The 15,518-nt window shown below is 46.3% G+C and overlaps 1 protein-coding gene across 2 annotated transcripts in view; it reads left to right on the top strand.

Moving 5' to 3' along the window:
* The window catches only part of nr1h4 (nuclear receptor subfamily 1, group H, member 4), a 68,829-nt gene that overhangs the window by 23,827 nt on the left and 29,484 nt on the right, over positions 1-15,518 (top strand). For both annotated transcript variants that reach the window (XM_080191779.1, XM_080191780.1), the window contains exons 3-4: positions 5,732-5,872; positions 14,320-14,453. In XM_080191779.1, coding sequence (XP_080047905.1) covers positions 5,732-5,872; positions 14,320-14,453 — 275 coding nt within the window. The remainder of the gene's footprint in view (positions 1-5,731; positions 5,873-14,319; positions 14,454-15,518) is intronic.

Genomic DNA, 15,518 nt, shown 5'->3' with positions numbered 1-15,518 from the left:
ACAGCAACTCACCTCGACCCTAGCCCCACTCTCCATCTTCCCCCATAGTCCTGCAAATCTTTTCTCTTCAGAGAATTATCCAATTCCTTTTTGAAAGCTGTGACGGAATCTGCTTCCACCGCAATCCCAAGGAGAGAATTCCAGACCCTAAACACTCGCTGTGTAAAGAAGGATTTTCCCCCTGTCACTGTTGTTCTTTGGCCAATCGACTCAAATTAGTGTCCTGCAGTTCCTTACCACTCAGCCAATGGGAAGAATTTTTCCCTATCGACTCTATCCCGATCCCTCGTAATTTTGGACACCGCTATCGCTATCTTTTTGACATCTTGTCTAAAGAGACCAGCTCAGTTTACTATGTGGGTGGCACAGTAGCACAGTGGGTTAACACTACTGCTTCACAGCTCCAGGGTCCTGGGTTCGATTCCCGGCTCGGGTCACTGTCTGTGTGGAGTTTGCACGTTCTCCTCGTGTCTGTGTGGGTTCCCTCCGGGTGCTCCGGTTTCCTCCCACAGTCCAAAGATGTGCGGATTAGGTTGATTGGCCAGTGGGAAACCCCTGGTGGGGGCTGCGCTTCCAGCGGGACTGGAGAATCCCACCAGCACGAACAGCTGGAGAATTCCAGCCATTACTTCATTAGAGACAGTTCCGAGAAGGTTCGCTAGGATGATCCCCGGTATGGAGGGATTGTCCTATCAGCAAAGGTTAAACAGATTTGCACTCTACTTACTGGAATTTAGAAGAATAAGAGGTGATCTAATTGAAACAGAAAGGATTCTTAAGAGGCTTGACAGGGTAGATGCTGAGAGGATGTTCCCCCTCATGGGACAGACCAGAGGGCCCAGTCTCAGAATAAAGGGGTACCAATTTCAGACTGAAATAAGGAGGAGTTTCCTCTCTCTGAGGGTTGTGGATCTTTGGAACTCCTTGCCACATAGAGCTGCAGGGATACAGTCCTTGTGTATATTTAAGGCTGAAATAGATAGGTTTTTGGCCAGTAAGAAAATCAAGGGTTACAGGGAAAGGGCAGGAAAGTGGATGTGAGGAGTGTGGGATCAGCCGTGATCCTTTTGAATGGTGGGCCGAATGGCCTACTCCTGTTCCTCTTTCTTATGGTCTTAGTATTGTCAATCTAGCCCTGTAGCTGAGATCCCTCATCCACAGAACGTTCACATGTATTTTCTCTGCAAGCTCTCGGACGAGCCCTTTGCTGGTGGCACAGTGGTTAGCACTGCTGCCTCATAGCTCCAGGAGAAGGGGTTCGATTCCGGCGTTGGATCACTGCCTGTGTGGAGTTTACACATTCTCCCCGAGTCTGCGTGGGTTTCCTCCAGGCGCTCCGGTTTCCTCCCACACTCCAAAGATGTGCAAGTTAGGTGGATCGGCCGTGCTAAATCTCCACTTAATGTCCCCAGGTGTGTAGGTTAGGAGGATTAGCCATGGAAAATGCATGGGGTTACATGGATAGGGCAGGGGAGAGGACCTGGGTAAGATACCCTTTCAGAGAGTTGGTGCTGACTCGATGGGCCGAATGGCTTCCTCTGCAGTGATTCTATGATTCTGTGATCCTTTGTAAAGTTCGGTGACCAGACTTGGACACATACTCCAGTTGAGAGTGGGAATCAGTGTTAAATAAAGATTCACCATAACTTACTTGCTTTTGTACTCTATGCTTGTATTAACAAAATCCTATGAATTGCTTTCTCGACCTGTCAATAATTTGAGTACATAATACCCCCCCCAGCTCCCTGCGTTTCTGCACCCCCTTTACCACTGAGCCTTTTCTGTTCCACTGTCTAATCACCAGGTAATGTGGGAGAGCTTGGTAGGGTGTAGAAATAACATTTGCTTTACATGTCGAAATGATAAAGTCTTACAATCACAATTAAAATATAAAGCAGTTTAAATTTTAACAGCGCTTTTCATTTTTTGATGGTAACTCTGGAGCAAAAGGAGTGATTATCCCGTGAGGGCTCTAAAAATAATATACAGGACTCATGTGATTGAACCAATGGTTCATTAGTTATATTGATGGTTTTAGTCAGTGGACTGCAGTTCTCTTCTGCCTTGTTTAGCAGCGACTTGGGACTAACTTCAGTCACGTTACCCCACAACATGTTCAAAGTATAACTGGCCCCATTGTTAATTGAGAACTCTGCCTTGCACCTACTCTCTGCCAGGGGAGTGTGGGAGGTAATCAGTTCCACCCATCAGAAAGAAAGGTGTGTATTTTATATATATTTGCCGGATTTCCCCCATCTTGCACTCCCTGCTACCGCTGCCAGTGAGAACTCAGTGCTCGGTCAAGCCTCCATTCACAATGGCAGGACTGGAAAATCCCAGCTGCAGATAAGGTCGGGGAATTCCGGCCATTGATCTTTCGTGAACATTCAAGAGCACTTTACAATGAATGAATGAAGGGTTTGTGAGGCAGCAAAATGCTGCAGATGCTGGATTCTAAAACAAAAACAGAGTAGGTTTGGGCAGCACGGTGGCACAGTGGGTTAGCACTGCTGCTACACAGCTCCAGGGTCCTGGGTTCGATTCCCGGCTCGGGTCGCTGGCTGTGTGGAGTTTGCACATTCTCCTCGTGTCTGCGTGGGTTTCCTCCGGGTGCCCCGGTTTCCTCCCACAGTCCAAAGATGTGCGGGTTAGGTTGATTGGCCATGCTAAAATTGCCCCTTAGTGTTCTGAGATGCGTAGATTAGAGGGATTAGCGGTTAAACGTGTAGGTATATGGGGTTAGGGCCTGGGTGGGATTGTGGTTGGGGCAGACTCGATGAGCCAAATGGCCTCTTCCTGCACTGTAGGGTTTCTATGGTTTTCTACGTAAGTCTGGCAGAGAGAAAGTAGTTGCGGATTTTTCCAGCCTACAGCAGCCTTCCTCAGAACTAAAGAGAAGGGAAAATGTGATTAAAATTAAGAGGGGGTGGAACAGCTGGAGCATTGATTAGTGAGAGATTGAAGGATAGACATAAAGTTAAGGTTTATTTATTAGTCTCAAGTAAAGCTTACATTGACACTGCAATGAAGCTACTGTGAAATTCCTCTAGTCGCCACACTCCGGCGCCTGTTCGGGTCAATGCACTTAATCAACTTGTCTTTTGAATTGTGGGAGGAAACTGGAGCACACAGAGAAAACCCACGCAGACACGGGGAGAATGTGCAGACTCCACAAAGACCTTGACCCAAGGCGGGAATTGAACCAGGTCCTTGGCACTGTGAGGCAGCAGCGCTAACCACTGTGCCACCGTTGCCACCCCTTGTAGCAAAAAAGATGGAGCAAAAAAGATGGAGTAAGTGACAGACGGCCCAGTGGGGGAGAGGTGGGAGTTTTTGTATTGGGGCAAAGAATATTTGGGATATAAAGAAATGGTTCGGATGGAGGGAAGAAGTCACATTCTAAAGTGGTTGAGCACAGTGTTGGGTCCAGAGGACTGTAACATGCCTAAGTACTTCTGAGGTGTAGTCACTAGTGGCAATTTCCCCACTGCAAGCACCAGGATTATAGTGAGGCCTCCAGCCACAGGCGTCAGTAATGGGGAAGATCATTGAGCAGGGGAACGGGTCAGTCTCCATGACTGCCCTCCCCGCAGGGAGCAGTGCCCTTGACAAGTGGTGGGGTGGGGCCAGGGACCATGAGGCGAGGAGGAAAGCAGCAAGGACTCGTTCCAGGGTTTGCGAGTGGCAGGAGAAGAGAGCAGCTTGGTGCCTCTGAGGGTGATTAAGACAGCAGGAAAGGAATCGGAAACCTCGTCAATCAGATTGGCAGCAGCCCTGAGTCTGAGGAGCTGTCTGTGTGAGAGAGAGAGAGAGAAGAGAAACATAGAAGGTAGGAGCAGGAGGAGGCTATTCAGCCCTTCGAGCCTGCTCCACCATTCATCATGATCATGGCTGATCATCCAACTCAATATCCTAATCCTGCTTCCTCCCCATAACCTTTGATCCCGTTCACCCCAAGTGCTATATCCAGCCGCCTCTTGAATACATTCAATGTTTTGGCATCAACTACTTCCTGTGACAATGAATTCCACAGGCTCACCACTCTTTGGGTTAAGAAATGTCTCCTCATCTCCATCCTAAATGGTCTACCCTGAATCCTCAGACTGGTTCTGGACTCCCCCACTATCGAGAACATCTTCCCTGCATCTACCCTGTCTAGTCCTGTTAGAAATAATAAATCTCTATGAGGTTCCCCCCTTACTCATTTGAATTCCAGTGAAAACAATCCTAACCTAGTGAATCTCTCCCCATGCATCACTCTGCCATCCCCGGAATCAGCCTGGTAAACCTTCTCCGCACTCCCTCGAGAGCAAGAACATCCTTCCTCGGAAAAGGAGACCAAAACTGCACACAATATTCCAGGTGTGGCCTCACCAAGGTCCCTGTATAATTCCAACAACACATCCCTACTCCTGCACTCGAGAGAGAGAACAAGACTGAAGCCCAAGAACTGGGCAGCAGAACAAGTAAGGTGAGTGACTCCAATGAGGAACTGAGTCCCTGAATAGGACAGAGATCTGGAAAACCAGCAGTGAATGTTCCCTGTAAATGTTTCTTGGAGTTACACTTTCCCTTGAGATTTGGTGCCACTCTGATGCCAGTGGAATGGACAAGCATTGTTTTTGTTTCCAAATCTGGATTCAAATTCTCATGTTGTACCAGATGTCCTCATGTTGTACCAGATTAGCAATCCACTAACATCATTGTCATATCCCTGTAGCACTAACGGGGAGATTTATAACTCGCTGGTTAACATTGTGGATCAAGCTAACCATTACAGGAATGATAATCAGCAGGTTTTTACAACATCAGTTTAACATTAGGGTGTGCAGCAAGCTGTAAACCAGTCAGTACAACATGGATAAGGTCATGCCATGAGGACAGAACACAGCAATTTGAAAGACTGAAACGTAAATCGGAAGCAAAAAGCTGGTCTCAGGAGAACTGACTGTGATCAGAAAATCCCAGTTGGTCCTTCAGGCAAAGAAATTTGCCGCCTGTACACCGTTTGGCTTTTCTGTGACTGCAGAGCCACACCACTATGCTCACCTCCAAACTGCCCTCCAAGGTGACCCAGGTAACCCACTGTGCACGGTGGCACAGTGGGTTAGCACTGCTGCCTCACAGTGCCAGGAACCCCGGTTCGATTCCCGGCTTGGGTCACTGTCTTTGTGGAGTTTGCACATTCTCCACGTGCCTGCGTGGGTTTCCTCCGGGTGCTCCGGTTTCCTCCCACAGTCCGAAAGATGTGCTGGTTAGGTGGATTGGCCGTGGTGAAATAAATTCTCAAGTCACTCAATAATATCAAACCTGCGACCAAGAGTTTAATAAGAAAGTCGCCATCACCTTCTCAAGACAGCTCAGGATGGCCAATGATTGCAACAAGAACCTGGACATCACTTTAATCCCGGGGATGCTGTAAACTCTTCCCAACGTCACGTTTCTGATCCATTTCACTCTGTACCTCGAGTTCTAAGTGGCTGCTTGGTTTAGTTGGTGAGAGGGTTACAGGGTCAAACGTCAATGCCAGGATATGAGAATATAATTGAAACAAGACTCTGGTATTATCAAAGTTTAAAACAATCCTCCACCTGCTTGAACCAATTGAAATGTGGTTTAGTTTCATAAAAAGCAATATTTTATTTTGTTTGTTCACTTGGAAACAGGTGAATTTGCATGGATTGTCAACCCCACATCTTTCTGAGTATTTTTCTCTTTACAACCTCTCCAGGCTTCTTCCGTCGTAGCATTACTAAGAATGCAGTGTACAAGTGTAAGAATGGAGGGAATTGTGAAATGGACATGTACATGAGACGGAGGTGCCAGGAATGCCGTCTGAGGAAGTGTAAGGAAGTCGGAATGCTTGCCGAATGTGAGTATTCTGGACATGTTCGACTCAATAATCCAAATGTGCCCAAAGGAACCTCCTTGGAAAGGTCAACAAGAACTTGCAACTTTAATTTAGCAAGATGTCCCAAGGCATTGCACAGGAACACTATCTGACCACAGGCACTGACACTGAACATTAGGACAAGTGATAAAAAGCTTGGTCAAAGCAGTGAGCCTTACGGTGATCCCATAAAGGATAAGATATGAAGAGATTTGTGAGGGTTTCCCAGAACATGGAGACCAGATAGCTGAAAGTACAATCCCCTCAAACAAGATTGGATACATTGAGAGGATATTAAGACAAATGACCAGAATCTTGATAAAAGAGATTTTTTTAAGGAGCGTCTTAAAGGAGGAAAACAGAGAAGTTTAGAGAGGGAATTCTATAGCTTAAGGTCTTGGCAGCTGAAGGCATGGCCACCAAACATGGGCCAATTAAAATTAAGGAGGTTCAGGATTAGAGGAGTGTAGAGATTTGAAGGTTAGAGGAATGAGGGGAGGCGATCGCTAGACTAGTAATCCAGGAATTCGGCTAATGTTCTGGGGATCTGGGTTCGAATCCCGCCACTGCTGATGGTGGAATTTGAATTCAATAAAAAAACTCTGGAATTAAGAATCTACCGATGACCATGAAACTATTGGCGATTGTCAGAAAAATCTGTCTGGTTCGCTAGCGCCCAGAGGTGGCACAGTGGTTAGCACTGCAGCCTCATAACGCCAGGGACCTGGTTTCAATTTCCGGCCTTGCTAAATTGATCCTAATATCAGGGGGATTAGGAGCGTAAATATGTGCAGTTACTGGAATAGGCCCTGGGTGGGATGGCAGGCGGTGTAGACTCAATGGGCCGAATGGCCTCCTTCTGCATAAAGGAATTCCATGTCCCTTTGATGTGTAGCTGGCCAGATGGGAGAGCAGGAAAACACGGGGGTGAAGGGTAAATGAGATTTTGAGCAAGTTAAGATGTGAATAGTTTTGGAAAAGCGCAATATTAGATCAGGTGGAAGATATTCTAATCTCCATGTTTGAATTGTAAGGAGAGGCTGGTTAGACTGGGACTTTTTTCTCTGGAGCGTAGAAGGCTGAGGGGTGATCTTATAGGGGCCTATAAAGTAATAAGGATCGTAGATCAATTAGATAGTCAACACCTTTTCCCAAAGGTAGGGGAGTCTAAACCTAGAGGGCATAGGTTTAAGGTGAGGGGGGAGAGATACAAAAGGGTCCAGAGGGGCAATTTTTTCACACAGAGGGTGATGAGTTCTGGAACAAGCTGCCAGTGCTGGTAATAGAGGCGGGTACAATTTTGTCTTTTAAAAAGCGTTGAAACAGTTACATGGGTAAGATGGTTATCGAGGGATATGGACCAAACGTGGGCAATTGGGACTAGCTTAGGGGTTAAAAAAAGGGGCAGCATGGACAAGTTGGGCCGAAGGGCCTGTTTCCATGCTGTAAACCTCAATGACTCAACAAAGAAACATTTTCTCAGCATCTACCCTCGATGTCAGGTCCCTTAAGAATTGTATATGCTTGAATGAAATCACTTTTTATTCTTCTAAGCTATAGCGTGGGCTTTTATGCTGCTACGTGTTTTGTGGTGGTGGAAGTGGCTGGCAGCAGTATCTTCTGGTCCCGGTGATGTGTTTTTCGGTTGTTCACAATCTCTGCCGCCTGGGGAACCCGCCGCAGAGAGGGTGCCATCGGCAGGACCGGGAGATCCCCCCAACAGAAAAAGTCAGAAAATTTCAGCCTCAGGGAACATGGGTTGGTTTACTCAAAACATTTTTTTAATTCATTGGTGGGACATGGGTGTCGCTGGCTGGCCAGCATTTATTGCCCATTCTTAGTTGCCCTTGGAGGGCAGTTGAGAATCAGCCACGTTGCTGTGGCTCTGGAGTCACATGCAGGCCAGACCAGGTAAGGATGGCAGATTTCCTTCCCTAAAGGGAATTTGTGAACGTTTTTCTGACAATTGACAATGGTTTCACGGTCATCAGTAGATTCTCAATTCCAGATATTTTTTATTAAATTCAAATTCCACCATCTGCCGTGGCGGGATTCGAACCCGGGTTCCCAGAATATTAGCTGAGTTTTTGGATTAATAGCCTAGTGATAACACCACTAGACCATTGCTCCTCTCCTCATAGGAAATCTCCCTCATCCTAGTGATGAGTCCAGTGAACCTTGGTGTCCTCCCGGCATGTCCTTCCTCAGCTGAAGGGAACCAGAACTATATGTATAATTATATATGGCTTGTACAATTATGTAAGGCTTTTTGTTTTACACTCAATCCTTTTGTAACAAAAGCCAGCGTGCCACTTGCCTTCCTGATTTCTTGCTGTACCTGCATGTTAACCTGGTATGAATTATATACAATGACACCCAAACCCTGAATGCAAACATTTCCTGGTTTCAACATTTAATTTGCTTTTTTACTTTTGCAACCAAAGTGAATAACTTCCTATTTCTCCACAATGTATTCCATCTGCTGGGCTCTCGCACAATGTGATTATATTCCTCCGCAGCATCTTTGTATCAGCCTCACAATGTCCTGTCTTGTCTATTAAATAATTAAGGTAAAGTAAAACAAACGACAGGTATTAATTTTCTTGAGCATGAATGAATGGGTTGTGACCAGCAATCTGATAAGGTTAAAGTTTATTTATTAGCCACAGGTAGGTGTACGTTAACACTGCAATGAAGTTACTGTATAATTCCCCCTAGCCACCACACTCCAGCATCTGTTCGGATACTCTGAGGGAGAATTTAGCAGGGCCAATCTACCTAACCAACACGTCTTTCACAGATTGCGGGAGGAAACCGGAGCACTCGGAGGAAGCCCACGCAGGCACGGGGAGAACGTGCAGACTCCGCACAGACCGTGACCCAAACCGGGAATCGAACGCGGGTCCCTGGTGCTGTGAGGCAGCAGTGCTAACCACTGTGCCACCCGTGCCACCTTGATAGGGTGGCTGTGACCAGCACTCTCAGAATGGTTGTCTTTATTGGCTGTCCACACACTGGAAGGCAATCAGTACAGACTCATAAGGGAGAGATTTTCTATTATCACCAAGTGTGACAAGTGTCAATGTTAAACCTCAGCATCAACACAAGTTATCACACTTCCCGTCACACATCGTGATTCCCTGTCGCAGCTTGAGCTACCCAATTGATTTGATTTATTATTGTCACATGTATTAACATACAGTGAAAAGTATTGTTTCTTACGTGCGATACAGACAAAGCATACCGTTCATAGAGAAGGAAACAAGACGGTACAGAATGTAGTGTTACAGTCATAGCTAGGGTGTAGAGAAAGATCAACTTAAACAGAGCGTAATTAGGAATTTTAAAGGAGTTAGGGTACAGTGCTAACACCATTCAACAAGAGTAAAAGATTGAATTTGAGGGTATGCAGGGATTGTGATGTGTTATAAAAATGATCACAATTGTAATCCTGAGCCTGCAAGTTTCCAAGGTGGCAGACACAGCGAGTAAATCTGCTCACAGGCCAACAGAGTAACGACTGTAACTGCCATTGAAATATTGGGCAGACATTTAAAAGGGGATATTATGAAATCGGGTAGTCAAGAAAACCTGCAATACCAGCTGGCATGCTGATGCCACTGCCACTGTGGGCCATGACTGCAAGTGGCAGATAACCAACCGGGCAATGGTAAAGGCTGTTAAAGCCTATTGTCAGGGGCTGATTGAAATGTTCCAGTTGGTCCTAAGGTGCAGGTATGCCTCCTACTGGCCTCCTGTTTTGAGAATCTGTCCATCATCCTTAATTGAACAGCGACCCTCCCTTATGAGCCACTAATTGGCCAATTTAGAGAACATCACCAGAGTGGCTGTTTCCCACATACCGCAGGATGTGACCGTCCCCAATCTGACCCATCATCAGGTCTCCAACATACTGCCCTTGGAAAAATGTTACAGGGAATGGAAGTTTCATAAGAACATAAGAAATAGGAGCAGGAGTAGGCCATCTGGCCCTTCGAGCCTGCCCCCCCATTCAATAAGATCATGGTTGATCTGAAGTGGATCAGTTCCACTTTCCCGCTTTCTCCCCATAACCCTTAATTCCCTTTTCGATCAGAAATCTATCTACCCGTGACTTAAATATATTCAATGTGGTAGCCCCCACCACTTCAATGGGCAGAGAATTCCAGAGATTCACCACCCTCCGAGAGAAAAAGTTCCTCCTCAACTCTGTTCTAAACTGCACCCCCCGCCCCCCCCCCTTATTTTGAGGCTGTGCCCTCTAGTTCTGGTTTCGTTTCTAAGCGGGAAGAATCTTTCTACCTCTACCCTATCCATCCCCTTCATTATCTTATATGTCTCTATAAGATCCCCCCTCAGCCTTCTAAACTCCAACGAGTACAGGCCCAATCTATTCAATCTCTCCTCATAAGCTAACCCCCTCATCTCTGGTATCAGCCTGGTGAACCTTCTCTGTACCCCCTCCAAGGCCAATATATCCTTCCGCTGCACTGTTCTTTGTTCTTTGCCTTAGAATGGGAAAAGCCAAAATAGGCTGGGATGTTTCCTGCCATCCTGGGACAACACTCTCAAACAACAAAGAAAATCATAGCACAGGAACAGGCCCTTCAGCCCTCCAAGCCTGCACCGACCATGCTGCCCAACTGAACTAAAACCCCCTACCCTTCCGAAGACCATATCCCTCTATTCCCATCCTATTCATGTATTTGTCCAGATGCCCCTTAAAACTCGCTATCGTATCCACTTCCACTACCTCCCCATTGCAGCGAATTCAAAATTGTTCATTTTTGAGGCTTGTGAGGACCAAACTCCATCCCAATATCTCTCGACTCCCTTTTCAGCTACAGAAAAGGGCGTAATCTCCTGAGTGGAGAGAGTATAAGAGGGAGAAGATTCTGGAAGCTGTTAGGAGCAGAAATTATTCTGCCTCTCTTTTTCTCCCTGACTGATCGTTAGAGTCATCGGGGCAGGGAGATGACTGACCCCAATCTTCAGTCTTTAAGTTCCCCCTCCCCCATTTAATTCCTGCTTTTCCATCTAAAGGTTGCCCCCAAATGACTATGAATAGGGTGGATGGAGATTGATTCGATCACTGCTTCCACCTCTTCACCGACATTTGCAAATATTGCTTTTATCTTGGACTGTAAGAGGAGTAAAATACAGCTGTGAGCTGAGAGCTCTGACAGTGGCCGTCCTCCTGTCATTTTGAAATGACATTTTGTTAAAAGCTTGGTGGAGTCGAGGCTTCATTTCCAGCAAGGTTTAAAGGTCAGCGGTGGCTGGATGCAAGCTAGGTTACATTGAAAGCTGTGTCAGATCACAATGGTGCGCTGAGTTAGATGGTGCTATTCCAAGCACTGAGTAATGGAAACATTGAACTCCAAGACGGGCTGCTCAAGTTGCTCATGAATTGAACATTACAGTTATTTATAAATACTCGAGTATCCCTGACCAGCCAACCCCTACGCCGAGGCTCTGCTGCCCGTTTGCCAACTCCCTCCAGTCACCCATTTCACGGCTCCTTGGTTAAGCAACATCTCAAATTTAAAATGCAAATTCTCCCCGTGTCCTTCTCCCTTCATCCCTCCCTAGCCCTGGAACCTCCACCATTTCACTGGAAGCAGTTCAGAGAAGGTTCACTCGGACGATCCCCCGATATGGAGGGATTGTCTTGTCAGGTAAACAGGCTGGGACTCTACTCTTTGGGATCACGAGCTTTCGGAGCGCCGGTCCTTCATGAAGGAGCGGTGCTCTGAAAGCTCGTGATTCCAAATAAACCTGTTGGACTTTAACCTGGTGTTGTGAGACTTCCTCCTGTGCCCACCCCAGTCCAACGCCGGCATCCCCACTACTCCACTACTCATTGGAATTCAGAAGAATGAAAGGTGATCTCATTGAAACATCAAGGATTCTTAAGGGATTTGACAGGGTAAATACTGAGAGGATATTTCCTCTCATGGGAGAGTCTAGGACCAGACAGTATAGACTCAGAATAGAGGGATGCCAATTTAAGACTGAGATGAGAAGGAGTTTCCTCTCTCAGAGTGTTAAGAGCCTTTGGAACTCCTTGTCACCGTGAGCTGTGGAGGCATAGAGTCCTTGTGTATATTTAAGACTGAGATAGATGGATTTTTGGTCAGTAAGGGAATCAAGGGTTGCAGGAAAAACGCAGGAAAGCAGATGTGAGGAATATGGGATCAGCCAGGATCCTATTGCATGGCAGAGTAGGTTTGAAGAGCCAATCAGCTTCCTCCTGTTCCTATTTTTTATTGTCTTATGGTCCCCAGCCCCTCAATCATGTGAGATATTTCCAATTCTGAATCCTGACCATCCCCGATTTTAAACACTCCACTGCTGGTATCCGTGCCCTCAGCTGCCCTAAGCGCTGGAATTCTCTCCCTAAACCTCTCCCTCTCCTCCTTCGAAACCCCTTTTCAAACCTATTTCTTGACCTAGCTTTTGGTCGCTCATCGTTTTTAGGCTCAGTTTCAATCAGAAGATTCCCGTGAAGCGCCAGGGACATCTTACAACATTGAAGGCACTGTATAAATGCAATGTTGTCACGTATTCAAGAGGCAGCTGGATATAGCACTCGGGACAAATGGGATCAAAGGTTGTGAGGAAAAAGCAGGATTGAGTGATTGATTGTCCAACTATTGAATTGGGCGATCAGCCATGATCGTGATGAATGGTGGAGCAGGCTCAAAGGGCCAAATGGCCTCCTCCTGCTCCTACTTTCTATGTTTCTTTGTAATCGCACCATCTCAACCAATTAACAAGGTTAAACTAATGAATTTGTTTATTGTTAACATTCTTATTGAAGAAATGTAGAGGGCGGTTTTCGCTATCAGTGTAAATTGCACCAGTGGTGTGCCCTCTCCTGGGTGTCAGTGAGGTTCCCATGGCTCACCCTCAGTAGTACGAGGTGAGAAAATGTTCTCCTAATTGACAGCTTCCCGATCCAGAGGTAGGTGGACAGTGCATTTGGAATAAAACCTGGTGTTTGCGTAGCGTCTTGACATTGATTTATTTCTCATCGTGGCTGGGGTTATTCATGAAGGTTCCACCTTCTCAACCTTAATTTGATTTGATTTATTATTGTCACATGTATTAATACACAGTGAAAAGTATTGTTTCTTGTGCGCTATATAGGCAAAGCATACATAGAGAAGGAAAGGAGGGAGTGCAGAATGTAATGTCACAGTCATAGCTCAGGTGTAGAGAAAGATCAACTTAATGCAAGGTAAGTCCATTCGAAAGGACCAGGATGGTTTGGAGGGTAGATCTTATGAGGAAAGGTTGAGGGAGCTGGGGCTTTTCTCTTTAGAGTGGAGGAGGATAAGAGGTGACTTAATAGAGGTTTATGAGATGATGAAGGGGATAGGTAGGGTGGACATGCAGAGACTATTTCCTTGAGTGAATGTAGCTGCTACTAGGGGGCATAACAATAAGGTTCATGGTGGGAGATGTAGGAGGGATGTCCGAGGTAGATTCTTCACTCAGAGAGTGGTTGGGGTGTGGAATACACTGCCTGCTGTGATAGTGGAGTCGAACACTTTAGGAGCTTTCAAGCGGTTATTGGATAGGCACATGGAGCACTCCAGAATTATAGGGAGTGGGATAACTCGATCTTGGCTTTGGACATAGCTTGGAACAACATTGAGGGCCGAAGGTCCTGTACTGTACTGTAATGTTCTATGTTTCTATGAAAGTCTGACAGCAGCAGGGAAGAAGCTGTTCTTGAGGCGGTTGGTACGTGATCTCAGACTTTTGTACCATTTTCCCGATGGAAGAAGGTGGAAGAGAGAATGTCTGGGGTGCATGGGGGTTCTTGTTTATGTTGCCTGCTTTGTTGAGGCGGCGGGAAGTGTAGACAATCTTGCCTCTTGCTTGGGGTGCGGTGACCCTCGGGTTAAATCACCACCAGTAGGTTCTCACCCTCCCTCCAAGGGATAAGCAGCCTCTGGTCATGTGGCGACTCGACCTTTAACCTTTTAGTAAAATATCTCAAACCTCATCACAGCAGCATCATCTAACAAAATTTAACACTGAGCCACACATTAGGATATGACCAAAAGCTTCATCAAAGAGGTGGGTTTTAAGGAACATCTTAAAAGAGGGGAGAGAGATGGGGAGGGTGAGGGAGGGAATCCCAGAGCTTGGGGTCCAGGCAGCTGAAGGCATGGTCACCAATGGTGGAGTGATTAAAATCTGGGACGGTCAAGAGGCCAGAATGAGATGAGTGCAGAGATATCGGAGAGTTGTAGGATTGGAGGAGATGACAGGGATAAGGATGAGCGAAACCCTGGAAGGATTTCACTGAAGCCGAGCTGATGAGCTGGGGGTTGGAGCACAGAGAACATCGAATCATTCCTGTAAAACTCTGCAGTGAAACTATGTAATCGAGAGACACCATTCTATACTTACAGGTTTATTAACAGAAATACAATGCAAGTCAAAACGGTTGAGGAAGAACCCAGCGCTGTCTGCGGAGCAAGCAAGCAGAGAGATTGCTGATGGAATGGATTCCAAACAAGTGACTTCCACAACAAGATACAACAAAGTAAAAATACACAAGCTATTACTATTTTAATACGCTGTTCAAATTATGTTTCTCCACGTTTGTGTTAAGAACAAAATGATTCCTCTATCAAGAAAGATTTGTTTTGATTTATTATTGTCACACGTAATAACATACAGTGAAAAGTATTGTTTCTTGCGCGCAATACAGACAAAGCATACCATTCATAGAGAAGGAAAGGAGAGAGTGCAGAATGTAGTGTTAAAGTCATAGCTAGGGTGTAGAGAAACATCAATTTAATACGAGGTAAGTCCATTCAAAAGTCTGGACAGATTGTTGGTGATCTGGTCAGCTAAAAGCTTGAAGCTCTGGACCCTTAGTCCCAGATGACCAGAGGCTGCTCATCGCTTTGAAGGCGGTGGGCGTGGGGAGGTGGGAGAGCTGACTGGTGGTGATTCAACCCAAGGGTCACCACACCCCAGGCAAGAAGTGAGGTTGTGGCAGGGAAGGGTGAGGGGCTGCTTGAAAGGTCTTAGGAAATAGAACAGTTGACCATTTGGCCCATTGAGACTGTTCCGGTTTTCCATATCGGCACGGCTGATTAATCTCGACTCCAGTCCCCAGCCCACTCTCCTCATCTCATCTCTGGATTCCATGAGAAGAACAAAAATCCATCCATCCTAGTCTTCGATATACTTCAAGATCAGGCACTCGCTGCTCTCTGGGGTAGAGAATTCCAAAGATTTGCAACAAAAACAGAAAATGCTGGAGAATCTCAGCAGGTCTGACGACCCCCGTGGGGAGAGAATAGAGCCAATGTTTTGAGTTAGGATGACTCAGGCAGCACATTGGCACAATGGTTAGCACTGCTGCCTCACAGCACCAGGGACCCGGTTCAATTCCAGCCTCGGGTCACTGACTGTGTGGAGTTTGCACATTCTCCCTGTGACTGCGTGGGTTTCTTCCAGGTGCTCCGGTTTCCTCCCACACTCCAAAGATATGCAAATAAGTTGAATTGGCCATGCTAAATTGCTGCTTAGTGACAGGGGATTAGAAAAGTAAATACATGGGGTTACAGGGATAGGGCCTGAGGGCCTCAAGATCCTG

This window comes from Carcharhinus amblyrhynchos, chromosome 6, assembly GCF_965287045.1.
Source record: "Carcharhinus amblyrhynchos chromosome 6, sCarAmb.v2.hapA, whole genome shotgun sequence".
NCBI lineage: Eukaryota > Metazoa > Chordata > Chondrichthyes > Carcharhiniformes > Carcharhinidae > Carcharhinus > Carcharhinus amblyrhynchos.
Note: the sequence above shows the minus strand (reverse complement) of the source record. Positions and strands in the feature narration are given on the sequence as shown.